The 16703-nt window shown below is 40.7% G+C and overlaps 1 protein-coding gene across 1 annotated transcript; it reads right to left on the reverse strand.

Annotated features, from left to right (window-relative positions):
• Window positions 1–3727: 3727 nt before the first annotated feature.
• LOC111871251 (mitochondrial fission regulator 1-like) lies at window positions 3728–4985 on the reverse strand. Its single transcript, XM_023864222.2, has one exon. It carries the CDS (start codon window positions 4840–4842, stop codon window positions 4570–4572), a length of 273 nt encoding a protein of 90 aa, XP_023719990.1. The 5' UTR covers window positions 4843–4985; the 3' UTR covers window positions 3728–4569.
• Window positions 4986–16703: the final 11718 nt, after the last annotated feature.

The raw sequence follows: 16703 nt of genomic DNA on the forward strand, positions 1-16703 counted from the left end.
AGTGAGGGATAAAGTAACATTCACAAGATGACAACTACAGTACCATATTGTACCACAACTTTCAACAGTATTACTCTGAGACTAATCACGTTGCTTTGAAGTGTAGGAGGTAGAATTTTTAAAAAGCTATATCTAGGAAAAACAATTTGACAAGTTACACCCACACAAACCTCTTGTCCAAGAGACACATCAGACAGGTCAGTCTGAAGCACTGTCTCTTAACGCAGTTTGATTCTGAAGCACTTTGATATAAACTCTAGTTTCACAGCTCAGGGATCTTCAGATCCATACTGTTGTACATTTTAAATATGGAAGAACTGCCTAAGCAGTGGAAAGAATATATTATTTTACTTATCTACAAGATGGGACATAAGACTGTAGTCATTACTGGGAAATATTAATAATACCAACTACGTAAAAAATTGTCTTCATCTTTCTCTCAAGGTTAACTCCATATGCAAATAAAACTACTGGGGTTTATCAGTATGGATTTCAGCATAAAAGATTAACTACTGATCTTTTTTTTTTTGCATTTGTGAGATACTAAAGAAAGAATGTGAGTACAGTGAGACAATACAGCAGGCACTTATGGAATTCATGACAGCCTATAATGCAGTCAGGAGGATGTACTGTACAACATTCTCACTGAATTCAGTATACCCATGAAACTAATCAGGCTAATTAAAGAATGTCTGAATGGAACCTCCGGAAGAAGTGTGGTCCATATAAGTAAACATTCATCATGTGCATTTGCTATACACAATGGCCTGGAGCAAGGAGCCGACTAGTCACCATTTCTTTCAAGTTCTTTGAACATGTGGCAATGACAAAAATCTCTGGGAATGACACTAATGAATCAAATTTCCATTCATAACAAAAGTAAGAGCAAATTATATTCCAGAAATGCTTACTACTACCCAGTTCAAAATCTTTTTGTCTTCCTGTCCATTACCTAATTCTATATGTAGTTTATCTGATGATGTCAGTAGCTCAGCCACAGTGTTGAGCAATTAATAATGGCAAAAAATGGATTGGAAAGAAGGGAAAGGAAGCAGCTGAGGCCTAATTTAAGGTATTATCACAGCATCTGATTGGACAGACTGAGGTAAGCCATGAAAAACCTCTCAAGACATCTGGTATTCCAGCCAACACTTGAACTGAGGATCCCCCAAATACAAGTCCGACACATTACTGCTTGAGCCAAATTGCTCTGTTACATATGCTACTGAAAAAGTTAAGCTCAATATACAAACAAAGCTGTAATTTTGAACCTTAGCCTTACCTTAAGGGAAGAACACAGACTAAGTGTGTCTGAGAACAGGGTGTTTAAAATATTTGCACCTAAGATGGTGCAAGGAATAGAAGGCTGCAGAAAGTTGCACCCAACGCAACTTAACCTTCAAGAATTTGCTGATGGACACGTGAAGTTAATATGTGCCGAAGTGGAGTCAACTTATCATATTTTAACGATTGTCAATGCTGTAATTATTATGAGAGCCAGGGATGGAATAATGTCTTCAGGAAATGATAAAATTAATTCCCAGCAATAGTGACCCACTTGTGAACTCATGTTTCAAATCATCTTCCCAAATGCAAGAGTAAACTGGTAATAATAGGAGACTGTTATGCAAGAGGATATGCAGCTGAAGTTAAAAATTTGACTAATGACAAATGTGAGATGTGGTTTTGTGAAACCGGGTTCTGGTGTTAATATTCTAATGATATCAGCAAAAAATGAGATTATGAACTTAACAAAGAGGAACGTATTGGTATTCTGGGGAGGTGCCAATGATGTAAGCAAGATTAACTCTGAGAATGTATTAAGACACATTGTAAATGTTGTCAGAGACAATGACCTTACTAACATCATCCTGTTGAGTGTTCCATATCGTTATGACTTGATAAAATCTTCTTGTGTAAACAAGGAATTTACTATGTTCAATAGAAAATTACCTAAATGCATTTAAATATATGAGCACTGTATGCTCTAAAATATAGACCTTAATATGAGACTTTTTACAAACCATGGACTCCAGTTAAATGGATTAGGTAAAGATGTGACTTCTAAGCAACTTGTTTCTCATATTAATGCACAGCTATTAGAAGAGGCTGCAATTCCAATTGGTTTAGGTTGGAAAATCGAATCTTCTAACATAGAAGTAATAAGTCCAATAAAATTAAATTTCATTCATCTTTCACAGAATCCTGGAGAAACTTCAACAAAGACAGTAGAAAATATGTCTACTAGACAAAGAACTTCTTTAACAAGAAATGAGGATTTTTTATGGTGAAACAGACTTCTGGCTCAGCTTGTAACTTCAAGACTAATAGTTTAGAGAGATTAAATAATACTTACAGACCAAATGCTGAATCAAACCAAGATCATTTGGGAATCAGTGCTCAGACTTATGATAACAGATTTTTACTATATTCTTCTGATAATAACTCACTCAATATATATCATCAAAATATTAGGGGCTTACAATGCAAAACAATGGGCTTATAAGTTCCTTGTATCCTGAATTGCCACAACTGTTATGTTTCATGGAACATAACATACATTAACTGGACTTAGATCACACTTATATAGGGCATTAAATCTTGACGCTGTGGGAGCCTTGCTGTCACACAATCTTATGGGCCTCCATGGCCTGTTACAGGAATAGCTTTATCGTTTTACCTGTTTTTATGTGTAATGCATACAGAACTCTGGTTGAAAAGCCCCAAAGGAAGAGACCATTTGGAAGACCTAAACACATATTGGAAAATAATATTAAAATGGATCCTAAAAAACAGAGTGGAAGTTTGTGGACTGGATTTATATGGTTCAGGATAGGGACAGTGGCTGGCTCATGTGAAGATGACAATGAACTTTTATGTTCCATAAAAAGCCGAGAATGTTTTCATTAGTAGGGTGACTATTAGCATCTCAAGGGCTGTACTAGAGCTTGTTACTGCCATATATAAACATTCATATCTGAAACGGAAGTTGGAAGGTTTATATTTTGTAAGGAAGTAAACTTTTAAAGGTCTGAGCTGGACTCAATATTTATCAGTAATATCAGAAATGCAATAAAGAAGCCCAGTAATTTCATACCTCAGGTTCTCCTGTGTTGTTTGATAATTTATACACTGATAACTATTCCTAACTGTCCATTAGAGAACATATATAAAACTGAACACAGGTTTCAACAGAACACACTGAATAGAAATAAACTTTAAAAATAAGACCACAAAGAATCAATGGCATTATAAAATCAGAATACACAGTAATACCATTTTGTTAATTTAGTAATACTCCTATAATCTGGACATTCTATTGATCATACAGCATGTAAGAAAACATACTGAATTCGTGTCTTTCAAAAAATAAAATAAACTAAAAGATGTTTATGCTGTTCACAAAATTGCTCAGCATTAGATTTTCAAATACATGAATATGTCTGGGTACTCTTACTCCAGCCTTACTATACGCTATTTCATTGGTCCAGCAATTATAATTATATCATACATTTATTTTTTAAAAGTATTTTGAATCAGCAGATTTTGAAAATAATATTACCAACACCTCATCAGTCTTTGCTATCACTCAAGCAAAGACTACTCATTAAATGCATTCATACTGAAAATTTGTTTTTAAATGCTGTAATAAAGGATCATTTAATAAACAAGAAAACTACACAGACTGTACATAGAACATAATATTATGTTCTATTAAAAATGGTTGCAAAAATTATTTTAAAATGTTAAAGAGGGTTAAAATATGGTCACATTTATTATTGATACATAACAAACCTTTATATTAAACAAAATTTTCTAAGGACTCTTCTCAACGATCTTGTCTGGGTTTCTGAAAAATATTATCCAGATGCTGTGACTTCGCTTTTTAATGTAGAAGCAGTTAAGCGTGTGGTGAACTTTTGAAAAATAAGAAAAATGTTGCAGAGAATCAATAATTTCTGATGCAGATGCAACTTATGTTAACATGCAAGTTGTAGAACCAACACTTCATGACAATTACTAATGTCCACAATTCATTCCATGTTTATTGGCATCATGGGAAAAATATGTTATGCACCTTTCCTCCTTCATATTCTTTAATAAGATGAAATAACACATGAACAAAAACAAAAATAATTCACAAAAATTATGTTGTGCTGAATGCCGTTTATTTCCATACTGGTATAATGTCCATTGCAAATTCAATGGATGGTCTGAATTTGTTACTGTTTACAGATTAAACACAGTTTAATTACAATATTTTTACATCAGGCTGGCTGCAGTAACATGCACTTTTCAAATTCAGGATATCTTGTCTCCTGACTGTGAGTTTTAGTGCATGTACAGGGCTGATCTTGTGGGGAAAATAATTTCTTTCATATCTTCATCCTTCACCCCCTTTCTTCCGTTCATCTCCTGTATAACAATAGTTTTTAAAGATATAACATGCAATGTCACAGTACCTTGTTAATACTTTCCAAGAAAGAAGGTAGTTTATATAGTTTATCACAGCTAGGTTTAATGCAAGTGAAGAGAAGCCAGCACCAACCACAGTACCTGCTCACATTGCTACTTGCCACCGCCAAGTCCAAACTTCATGAAGATAAGTTCCTTCCCTTTTGAGATGATGTTGTCAACAGACGTGTCTGCACCTCCTGTCATCTCACTCAGTTTTTGCATCAGATTGGGAGCCTCTGGGAACTTGGGGCCAGGAGAAGCCCCTGTGGGGGATTCTTTGTTATTTGGTATCACAAAGTCTGGCACAACTGATGGTACCCCTTTCAAGGGCTTTGCTGGGATTGCAGGAGGTTTAGCTGGCTGCTGTGGTGGAGGTACTTCCATAGGGCCTCTCAGCTGCCCCTCCAAGCGCCGTGGAAGTTCACCATGGTAGTCAGGATTCCTGGGATCACCTCGTGGGTCCAGTCCATGAGAATCACCCCTAGGGTCATAACCTATCCCCCCTGGGGGTCCTCTACCACCTCTCCGGTCTCNATTTGCACAGAGTGAAGGTTTCAATTATATTTCATTATCACTGTAAAATACAAAATAATTTTAAAATGTTTTAGAAATTACATTTTACTTAAAACATACATTTTTAATAGCAATCTCAACCACAGATATATTTTATTTTAAACATGTTATCTACAATGTTAGAGATTTAAGTATTCTGAACGTACCAAGTGAGCTCTGAGGGATACTTTTAAGTTTTCAGCTGCTTGGAGTGACTACTACAGAAGTCAGGAAAGTGATCAAGCCTCAATCCAATCATTGTCAGCCATTAAACTGACTTCTTTACTGTAGAAAGACATATTTATAGAACATAGAAAACTGAAAGACATATGAGGCAGAGCTGTACCAGAAGCATTAGGAAATCACTGTCCTACTCCGCCTGCCAGATATTCAGTTTTGGATGAGTGCATTTCTTTATTACTTGAACCCACAAATATATTTATGAATGAAGTCAAGAACGATATTACCGGACAGAGATTTAATTTCTGACGATGGCAGTACAAATCTCTTATTGGGACAAGTGGGTTCTGAGTTACATTGAATCAACTATCATCATTTTATAAACAAATAGAACAAAGTTATCTTCCTGTTAAGGATGCAACAAATATTTTACTTCCTTCATGCAATCAGCTGGAGACTGGACACTGTTATTTAGTTGTGATACAAATAAGATGAGGTGTGTAGTCTTTGAATCCTAGCCATACATTTAACACCAAGACAGTGGTCAGTTAATGTTTCAATTAATATGAACTGTTAGATTTCATTACTGTTGTCTGCCAGTAATGTTCATCAATGATATCTGAAAACTTTGACATTAGTGATGCAACAGATGCCGTTAATAATGAACACGTAGTTCTGTGCTGAAAAATAAAGAATATAGTTTTCAAAATGTACACATTTTTCAAAGAAGCTGTCATTAGATGGCAAGTGTCCAAAAAAGGGCATTTCATAGAGAGGGCTTGGATTTGTATCAAGGGTTATTATAGCCAGTTCAACAAAATGGTATCCTGATACTCAGGCCTACTGGAAAGAGGCACAATAATTATGTAGAATCAGGTTACACACTTACAAAACTTTGAGAAAGATGTTCTACATAGAAATATAACTAGATTTTATGATGATGAAGAATTTTTGGCTGTAAAGAAATCAGTTCTCACTTTGAGGGATGAAATAAATTATAGTGGTCTGTATTATCAACATAAAATATTTTCAGAAGTTTTGGTTGAAGTACAGGAAACCCAATCATTCATGCAAGTTCCTCATGTAAAGAGAACATACTTTGGCTGTTCATGTGGTGAGGACTTGAGGCCAGGACAGCAGAAGTCACAGATGATTTCTTTGAGGGACTCAAAATGGCTAGGCATGAATTAAAAAAGCAGCTAGAGGAAGCAGAAGCCCAGGGTGCCAGGAGTGCAGCGAATAGTCTACCACTGAAGGCCCGGCCTAGTGTGGGTCTTACAAAAGAATGGAAACTGGTGTAGACCCCTAAATTCAATGGATCAGCCTCATGGGCCACGTTAAAACATCAGTTCGAGACCACAGCAGTACACAGTAGCTGAACACCTGGAGAAAGGCTTCATATCTCACAGCTACTTTGAATGAGCATGCTGCATAGTTTCTACATAGCATCCCCACTGTGCCAATATACAAAGAGCTTACTGCGGTGCTCGAGAATTGCTATGCTGACCACCACCTGGAGGAAGCATTCCATGCTCAGCTGAGAAGAACCAGCATCCAGGGAAAATCTGCAAGAATTTGCTGCCATCACAGACCACTTGATTCCTAGAGCTGAAGGCAGTGGATATAAAAGCTTGGATGCCCTCCATACTCTGGGAAGTGAGCACAGGGACATTATGTCATGCTGTTGCCAACCCACCACAACAAGAGACCACCAACAAGCAGCGTGCTGGAAATGAGGGGAGCCAGGCCACTTCTGGGGTAACTGCCCTATGGCAGGGAGGCAGAAAACAATGACTGGCGATGGAAATAAAACAATGCCCTGACTCATAACAGAAAGGGTCAATGCTATCCTAGTCAAACAGGGCTGGGTAAGTGACAAACCATGCCTCGTGACTATTGACGCTGAGGCGTATATGACTGTCGCCAGACCCAACATCACAGCCAGATGGCCCGAAAAACAGCTGAATCAGTGCTACATGCTGCAGACGGTATCTGGGGAAGCCCTTCCCATCTTGAATGAAGTTTGACTTCATGAATCTTGACACTGGCCCCGGGGTGATAACCACTGAAAATTTGGCTATTTGTTAACAATATCTCAAATGAATTCATCTTGGGGCTGGACATCCTGCCCATATATGATGGGGTACCCAAAAGAAACCGAACTAATTTTTTTGTGGGCAGAGCTTTTGTAGTACCGTGTTTTGCCGCTATGAGTGTATAGAGCTAACATTCCTGAGTCGATAAGCCAACTACTGTTGCTTCAGAAGGTAAGGACTAGTTTCGGCAGAGTTTATAGTGACAACTGTTTTGTGTGATCGTCGTTTTTGCAATGGCTGATTTTCGTGAACAGCGTGCGGCGGTGAAATTCTGCTTTTTGCTCAGGAAAAGTGGAACAGAAACTCTTGAAATGTTAAAAACGGTGTACAAGGACGATGCTATGGGGAAAACTCAAGTGTTTGAGTGGTTTTCCCGTTTCAAAAATGGTGAAATGTCAATTGATGACAAACCTCGTTCTGGTCGTCGTTCCACGGCCCAAACACATAAAAATGTTGAAAAAATTCGTGAGATCATCAAGGAAGATCGACGACGGACCATTGAAGAAATTGTGGAGCTGTCGGGAGTGACTTGGAGCTCAGCGGCCAGATTTGTGGCAGTCGGGTGACTGGTTTTTCCATCATGACAATGCTCCTGCTCACACAGCCCTGTCTGTATGACAATTCTTGACCAAAAATGGTATGACCCCTGTTCCTCACCCTCCATACTCACCCGACCTTGCCCCGTGTGACTTTTTTTTGTTTCCTCGAATGAAAAGAGACATGAAAGGAAAAAACGACGGAGGCGCTGTTAAGCATCTCAAAAGATGAATTTAGACAATTTTTTGAAAAATGGAATAGAAGACTAGACAAGTGTATTAGTGTAAGTGGAGAGTACTTTGAAGGGGATTGAAGGTTTGTGCTTAAAATTTGAATAAATAAGTTTAAAAAAAAATAAGTTCGGTTTCTTTTGGGTACCCCTTGTATGACGTATCTGTGGACCTAGGGAGTCAAATGCTGCATCTAGCAGAGGAAGAGGTATTGCTAGGGAGCGCCAGCCTTCCAGCCTGGCAGTGGCCAATGTTCAGGATATACCTGTACAATGGGAGGAAGCTGTGATGGCTCAATTGGAGAGCCCCCTTGGAGTGGAAAATGGTCTGGCAGAACTGTGTCCAGAAGCCCACACTCCAGAAGGACTCTATACAGACACAACTCTGGTCTGAGACTGCTGGGAGGTACCTGTGAGGGTAAAGAATTCTACCAGTTGTGACCAGAAGCTCACAATAATATCCTCCCCCAGCACACTGTGAGCCGGTCATCCTGGTGGCCACACCCAATGTTGAACAACCACAGGTCCAAGACACTACCCAAAGTTGCAGAATATGATTGCAGCAGCCAGGACAAACCTGACACCGAATCCTGAGTTCCTCACCAAGTACAGAGACATCTTTGCTATGAAGAGCGATGACTATGGTCAGACCAACAGAGTGTACCATTGTATAGATATGAGACAGGCTCGCCCAATTCAACCGCTGAGGAGGCTGTGCCTAGCAAAGCAGGTGGATGTCGGCAAGATGCTCAAGGACATGCAACTATGTGTGGTTATCGAACAGTAAGACAGCCCCTGGCAATCCCCTGTAGTTCTCGTACAGAAGACAAATGGGGACCTGTGCTTCTGACACATTAATGGAAACTGAATGATGTCATGAAGAAAGACTACTTCCCACCAACCCGGAGTGATGACATTCTTGGCACGCTGGCTGAAGCCAAATGGTGATCCACTCTGGACCTGAAGAGCGATTATTGGCAGATGGATCTGCAGCCAGATGAGGAGCCTATGTTCTCGATGGATCAAGGTTATGCCAGTTCACATTCAAACCCTTTGGACTCTGCATTATTTGAGTGGTTAATGCAGACCATCTTAAGAGGCCTCACTTATGTAACATGTCTCATGTACCTGTATGATGTGATCATGATTGATTGCATGTTCCAAGAGCACATGCTCAACCCGCAGAAAGTGTTCTAGCAGGTCCAAGATGCCCACCTGAAGCTCAATCTGGAGACTGGCCAACATTTTCAGAAGGAAGTATGGTACCTTGGGCATTTTGTGACACCGGAGGGGGTGAGAACTGACTACAAGAATCTGACAGCCATACAGGAATGGCCAAGAGCAAAGAACAAAAACGAAATTATGGATTCATATTAAGACAACGTAATTCAAGTACTTTGTTTTTCTGTAAGTCACTGATCACCTGATGACCTGGAAGATGTTGAAACATGAAGTGCACACCTTTGTGTAATAAACAAATAATAGAGATGCAGTAGCATCTATTTGGTCTTCATCTTGAAGATGCTTTTTATGTTATGCTGACAGCCCAATTCACATGATTATTGAACACATTACAGGATGCAAACCATACAGGTTGGAAGATTCCTGGGCCTATGCACTTATCACTTATGCACTTATTTTTGGTTTTGTCAACACTGCGAAACTGCTAACCAACCTCACGGAGGAGAAACCTTCCAGTGGACTCCAGAAATGGAGGCCGCATTTCAAACACTAAAGGGGGATGTCCATACTGTCTGTATTTGTACTTACCCACAGCCAGGAGAAAGGTCTGTCGTTGACACAGACGTGAGTCATGTAGGGATTGCAGGAGCGCTGTCCCAAATTGAAGATGGGTGGGAGTGAGTAACAACCTACTACAATAAGACGTTGAAGAAGGCCAAGAGAAATTACAGCATCACCAGGTGGGACCTACTTGCAATTGTAAAGACACAAGAACATTTCTATAAGCACCTCTATGGACAAGAATTCCACTTGTGTACTGCCCACTCCTCACTAATCTGGCTTATCAATTTTAGTAACCTCGAGAGACAAACCGCCCACTAGATTCAGAGCCTAAAAGAGTACTACTTCACTTCTGAGCACTGTCAAGGCCGAAAACAAATCACTGCCGATGCCCTTTCATAACAACCATGCTGAGAAAAGTGCACCCACTGCCATAAAGTCGAGGTGCAAGCAGAAGTGAAGCAGGTACAAATTATTGTGGCTGTAGTTTCAGCCGGCTGGGTGCAGCCGCTCTGAGAATAGAATGACTGAATGACCATGATATATGACCAATTCTGGAGGAAAGAGAAACCAGATGGCGCCCAGAATGGATGGCCATCGCCCACTATAGCCCCATGTACAATACCTACTGGACCCAATGGAAATTCGTCACTATAAGGAACGGCATACTAGAACATCACTGGGAATTCATTGTCAGACAATCAAAAACAGCCCAGATAATTGTCCCTCAGAGCAGAGTGAATGACATACTAACCAAATTGAATGGTTGACCCTCAGGAGGTGACTTGGGGATTAGCAAGACCTCGGATGAGGTTTGGCATAAGAATCACTGGCTCCAGGCAGGAAACAATGTTGGGAAGTGGTGTCTGCAGTAAGAAATTTGTGCAGCCAGTTGCAGCCCCTGAACCAGGACTTGGGGGGAAATGCATCAGCACGTCAGTTCCCTATTTAAAAGGATAACCACTGATGTATTATGACCCTTCCTATGGAGGGACCAAGGACACTGATACCTCCTGATTGCTATCGACTATTTTACCAAATGACAGACGCACATGCCATTCTCAACCAAGAGGCTTTGATGGTGGCACAAGCACTGGCTACCAACTCGTGCCACTTTGCAGTACCACAGGAGCTACATAGTGAGACACATAACTTCAAGTCTCATATGATGCAGGAAGTTTTTCAATGCCTAGGAGTGAATAAGACATGCACCATACCCTGCCACTTACAGTCAGAGGGCATGGTGGAATGATACACTAACACAGCCAAGAAGCATCTGTGAAAGGTTGTCGCGTCGCATCAGAGAGATATGGACGCGAGGCTACTCACCTTTCTTTTTGCCTGCAGACCATCCACCCATGAGAGTACAGGTTTAATCCCTTGTGTTTGGAAGAGAACTTTGACTGCCCTGCGACCTGCGACGTGCTGTTTGCCCCCCCCCCCAATAAGGTACAACCCATAATCGAACACGCCGCAAATTTAGTGGACCATCTACACGACGTGCACAATTATGCCCAGCAACAACTGAAGCTGGCCAGTGACTGGATAAAAACTCACTACAACAGACTGACCAAATGCAAGGCCCACTCATACAAAACGAAGTCACCCGAGCTTCAATCCCCATGGGAGGGCCAAAACGGTGTAGCCATGAGGATAAGTGATGTGGTATACAGGTTCCAGTGCAACCTGGGCCGGTTATCATGTTATCAGGGAGGTTTTGGGGATGAGTGGCCATAAGTGGGAAGCAATGGGAGCAGTTTGAGAGTAATCACTGTGCAAACTGAGCTATGGGGAAGGAAGCTGAGGCTCTAGGAAAAGAAGAACTTGTTGTATGCCTGTAAGCTATTTGGGACGAAAAGTCTTAAGAAGGGCCCAATGTGACATGTGGACTCTCTTTTAGGCAACTATATAACAGCTGTTTCTAATTAACGGCTGAGCCAACAGACACAAACGAAACAATTCCATGACAACAATTGTACTGCAACAGATGAACGGTGTTTTCTACATGGTCCATTGTGAGATGTTATAAAAGAGTTCAATAAATCTGATTGCAAGTACATATCCTGTCTATAGTCACTGTATTATGTGATAGCATTAATATACGTAGGTCGTGTTGAAAGTCATGAGCAAGTTTTTTTGCATGCAACCTGGGAACAGCAGATGAAAGAGAGTATGGTGGTAGGTGGAATCAGCTGTTGTGTTAACCGTGTCTTGTGACGTCAATAGCTTGCATCATGTGACCAGTATCACTCCTAACAAAATGGCTGACAATGATATGTCATTTTGCCAGTGTGCTGTCATCGAATTTCTTGTGAAAGAGGAAATCCATGCTGCAGAAATTCACCAGAGACTTCAGCGTGCTTATGGAAGTGCGTGCATGGGTGCGAGCAGTGGTCGAAGATGGGTAAAACATTTTAAAGATGGGAACACCAGCATCGAAGATGAGCCTCGGAGCAGTCATCCTCGAACAGCCTCAACTTAACACAACAAGGAAAGAGTGGATGAGATCATTCAAGATGACAGGCATGTGATAGTGGACATAATAGCCCAAAAACTTGGAACAGGGCACAGTGCAGTACAGGAGATGATTGAAAGCTTGGGTTACAGGAAAGTTTGTGCTCGTTGGGTCCCGCGGTTATTGACCAAAGACCACAAAGATCAGTGAAAAGCCATCACCTCAGAACTGCTGCAGAGATATCGACATGAAGGCGATGATTTTTTGCTCTGTATTGTGACAGGTGACAAAAGCTGGTTTCACCATTTCGAGCCTGAAATGAAACGGCGGACTATGGAATGGCATCATCTGCATTCTCCATGAAAAAAGAAGGCAAAGACAGTGCCATCAGCTGCGAAGGTGATGGGCACAGTCTTCTGGGATGCAGAGTGGTTTATTCTGGCCGAATTCCTGGAACCTGGGCAATGCTGCTTGTTATGTCCAGATGCTGCACAAGCTCCATCGTGCATTGTGTAATAGACATCTGGGACGAAACATCATCATCCTGCATGACAACGCTCGCCCCACATTGGAAGCAACTGCAAAGATGGGGTGGGAAGTTCTTTCACACCCCTCCTATAGCCCTGATCTGGCACCCTCCAACTACCATCTTTTCGGATTTGTGAAGGATCAGCTGCATGGACGTTTTGAGACAAGGGAGGCAATTCAGAAAGCAGTGTGTCAGTGTCTTCGGATGGCTGGAACGGAATTTCCAAACTCCCAGAACGCTGGGAGAAATGTGTACAAAGAAGTGGTGATTATGTGGAAAAATAAAGAAAGGTCTGTAGATCGAGGTGGTGTATTTGATTTGTCAATAATTAAGCATGTTACTTTACAAAAATTGTTGCTCATGACTTTCAGTATGACCCTTGCACTATCGTCACAAACTTTTAGATCTTAATTAAAGACTGGTTCATAAACAAATTTATAATTTATCTAGAAGTGTACCACCATTATTAAGAACAATTTCTGCTACCATTCTATCATCACAGGCAGCAGTCTTAACATAGGATCTCATAAAAAACACATTCAAGAAAGATTGTGAAGGAACTGTGTCAGATATTGTCTTTCAGTAATCACATATGGGTCATTACTTCACACTGCACCATGTAAAAGTTGAGGAAATGTATATGAACTAGATCAGATAGCAAATGAAGTGGCTCACCTTATAGCGAGAATATCTCCTTGCCATTAACAGTATAATCTAATGAAACTGACAAGAGTTGAAGTGATGTGATGGCAGATACCCAACTCAATAGCCCTTTCGGGCTGATGAACAAAGTTATAGCCAGCGTTACTGAAGAGGACTGCATTTCACATATATCACAATTGTAGCAGGAACACTTTTGTAAAAAAAACAGCTTGGGATGAAGTTACACAATGCATTACTATAAATTTAAGAGATAAGAGGGACGACTGACAAAATAAGTGACAGGGAGAATGATGACAGTGACAAGCCATTTACTGTTCCATTATTTTAACTGTGTTGGTTTCTGTTAACCAAGACATTCTACATCATCAAAGTCTTGAGGGCAAGAAGGCAAGACTTTGTATTTTTGCACTGAATTGCTTGTTTAATATTACCTGTTTTCATCCTCAGAACACTGTAATTGCATGTATGAACACATGTGATTCACATCTCTGCTCTTGCTCTGCAGTAAGCATCCAAAAATCCTTGCTGGATCATAAATCCTAATTTCTATTCCTCCTCAATTACTCAAATGTTTGTCCACATTTGTGTGGTCATAATATTGTGGCATATAGAACGATTGTTAGGCAACGACAGTGAAGCAAGCAACTATACAACCATTTATAAGTAACGGCCGCTGTGAGCTGTTGCTGTCAGAAGGTGGTAGCTGAGGCCGGGGACAGTTTGGAAACCCTGAGGAAGGCGAATGTTCACCACTGAAAGCCACAACCAAGCAACGGCAGTGAAGTCGTGACGGTCAACACTAGTGTGTGTTGTGTGTGTAATAGTGAACTGAACAGTGTAGTCATTAGCAGTAATCAAAGTGTGCAATAAACTGAGTCATCAATCCAAAACCCAGCTATAGTCAGACTCCATCACGTGACTGGTGTCAGAAGTTGGACCAGAGAAAAACATATGGCGGCACACCCATGCCTTGGAATACTAGAAACGAGCAACCTTAAGAAGGAAGCAATGTGGCATATCTGCCGAAAATCAGAATTGTGAAGCCAACAGAGCCAGCCGTTGCTAGGAAACGGTTGTGTAACACACAATACAAGAGATGTTGGAAGCCGTGTTTCTGTGCGGGCCGTATAAAAGGGTATATAAAGAGGACTAGCTGCTGTTACGAGAGAGTCTCTTGTAACGGCAGTCAGAGGAGTAGGAGGTCGGTGTGCGATGGCTGCCAGCATGTGAGGACATGAGCCCAGATGCAGAGAAACGTCTGCTGTTGAAAGACGTTACCAAGCGAAGTGGTGAAAACCGTGACAGAGAACACTAATCTGTGTGCGATAGTGATCTGTGAAATGTAGTCACAGGTTTTATGTAAATTGTGCAATAAATCGAGTCACCAATCCAAACTTCGTCCATATTCACACTCCATCACATGACAACTGGTGTCAGAAGTGAGATTGGATTCATTGAACTGTTGGATATGAGACACAGTAGGCAGCTATATCCACACTAAGGAGATGGAACAAATGACTGCCCACCTGCTGACTGAAATTAGGTGAGAAATGAAAACAGACTAAGAAGAAATACTGTCCAAGATGAAAACCAACATAAAAAGGATGGAAACCAAGATAGATGCCTGGCTAGAAGAAATGAAGGCCTGGTGAATGGAGATGATGGTCTGCCAAGAAGCGACGGAGGCCTGTATAGAAAAGGTGAAGGCCATCCAAAAGAGGACGTGTACTGATCTAGAGGAAACTGGCGCCAAGGATTTGGAAGCCATTCGAGAGAATTCAGGAGACCATAGCGGTGCTTTAGCAAGTCCCTAACGAAGAGGCCGCATGGGATACCGGGATGCATGGAAATGGCAAACCAAGAATGGTGTTGCAAGAGAAGCCTTTAAAGGATGGGCGCTCAAGAGGAGATAATGGACATGCCAGGAATATAGCAGTGGAATAAGGGGCCTAAAGGTTCGGCTACATCTGAGGAAGGAGGGGACATCTGGCAGGACCTTCAGGAAGGCCATACAGTTGGAGATCGAAAAGCGAATAATTGGGTCTTTGACTGGGCTATGGGAAATGAGTGACTGGATATTGTGGAGAGCCATCCTGCTCTTAAATGAAGCAAGATAACTGAAAAGCACAGCCCTCGGAAAAGTAGAAATGGCGGTACACCTGTAGGCCGAATAGCCTTAAGTAGGGTGCAATGTGGCATGTACATCTGTTGCTAGGCAACGATTGCAAAACAAGTAGCTATACAAGAGGCACTGCTATGTAATGGCTTTGCAAGCTAGCATCACAGCAATGAGAGAACAGCAATAACAGAAGAGACGTTTTCTATGCAGTCCAAGTCAAGGTGTTAGAACCAGTACAGAACTGCTGGGGTTCAGTTCCACAAGGTTCCACCCTGTCACTCATATCTTACAGTATATATATATATATATATATTATATGCTCCAAACACCTAGTGTCTAGCTCGGTCTCTTTGCTGATAGAACTTATATTTATGCGACAGACCGCAAAAGGGAGTTGTGTTTTCAGAAAGCTGCAGTGAGGTTGTTACTATAGTACCACAAAGGGACTTACAATATTATAAAAACTAAGAATAAATAGATAACACAGTTAAAACAGGTCTGAATATCAAGATAAATTGATTAAACCACGTCCATACAACGTACATACACTATCACATAGGAGAACCTCATTGGTTTACTCATGGCCACATCACACAGATGGACATATGGCCCTCCATGCAACAGCCGATAAAATATTCTGTGTGATAAATAAGAAATGGAGGATATCATTACACATTCTTCTATCTACTCAACAAGAATCTTTAACTAATTTTAACTGTATTAACCAATTAGTCTACTTTCTACGAGTATATCTACTATGTCACTTTATGACGCAATAATAATAATCTCTGCTCAGACAACAACACATGTGAAGTAGATCTTTTACGTTGTTGGCTATGTCTTCTGCTGACAGCCAATCATGACTGAAACATGTAAGGACATACCGTTTAGTTACTCCCATTAAACTATTTAAACTTGATATATTTCTACTGCTTATTTATATGTAATAATGAAATTTTAAGACTCTCTAAACACACCATAAAACTACTAAACAGAAGTCAGAAACATATCCCATTCTTCCAGTAACTCCATGGGGCAGAATCCTTCCCCCAAAAGTAAGAGTCAGGCACTCAAAAATATTCTATGCCCTTTATGGAAACAGAAGTTTTATTACTGTGTTCACAAGAGCCTCCCACCTGTCT

Source organism: Cryptotermes secundus, unplaced genomic scaffold, assembly GCF_002891405.2.
Source record: "Cryptotermes secundus unplaced genomic scaffold, Csec_1.0 scaffold699, whole genome shotgun sequence".
Taxonomy (NCBI): domain Eukaryota; kingdom Metazoa; phylum Arthropoda; class Insecta; order Blattodea; family Kalotermitidae; genus Cryptotermes; species Cryptotermes secundus.

Bases quoted from the DNA above. Each gene is read 5' to 3' on its own strand.
- LOC111871251 (XM_023864222.2), bottom strand. From the start codon at position 4,842: ATGGAAGTACCTCCACCACAGCAGCCAGCTAAACCTCCTGCAATCCCA.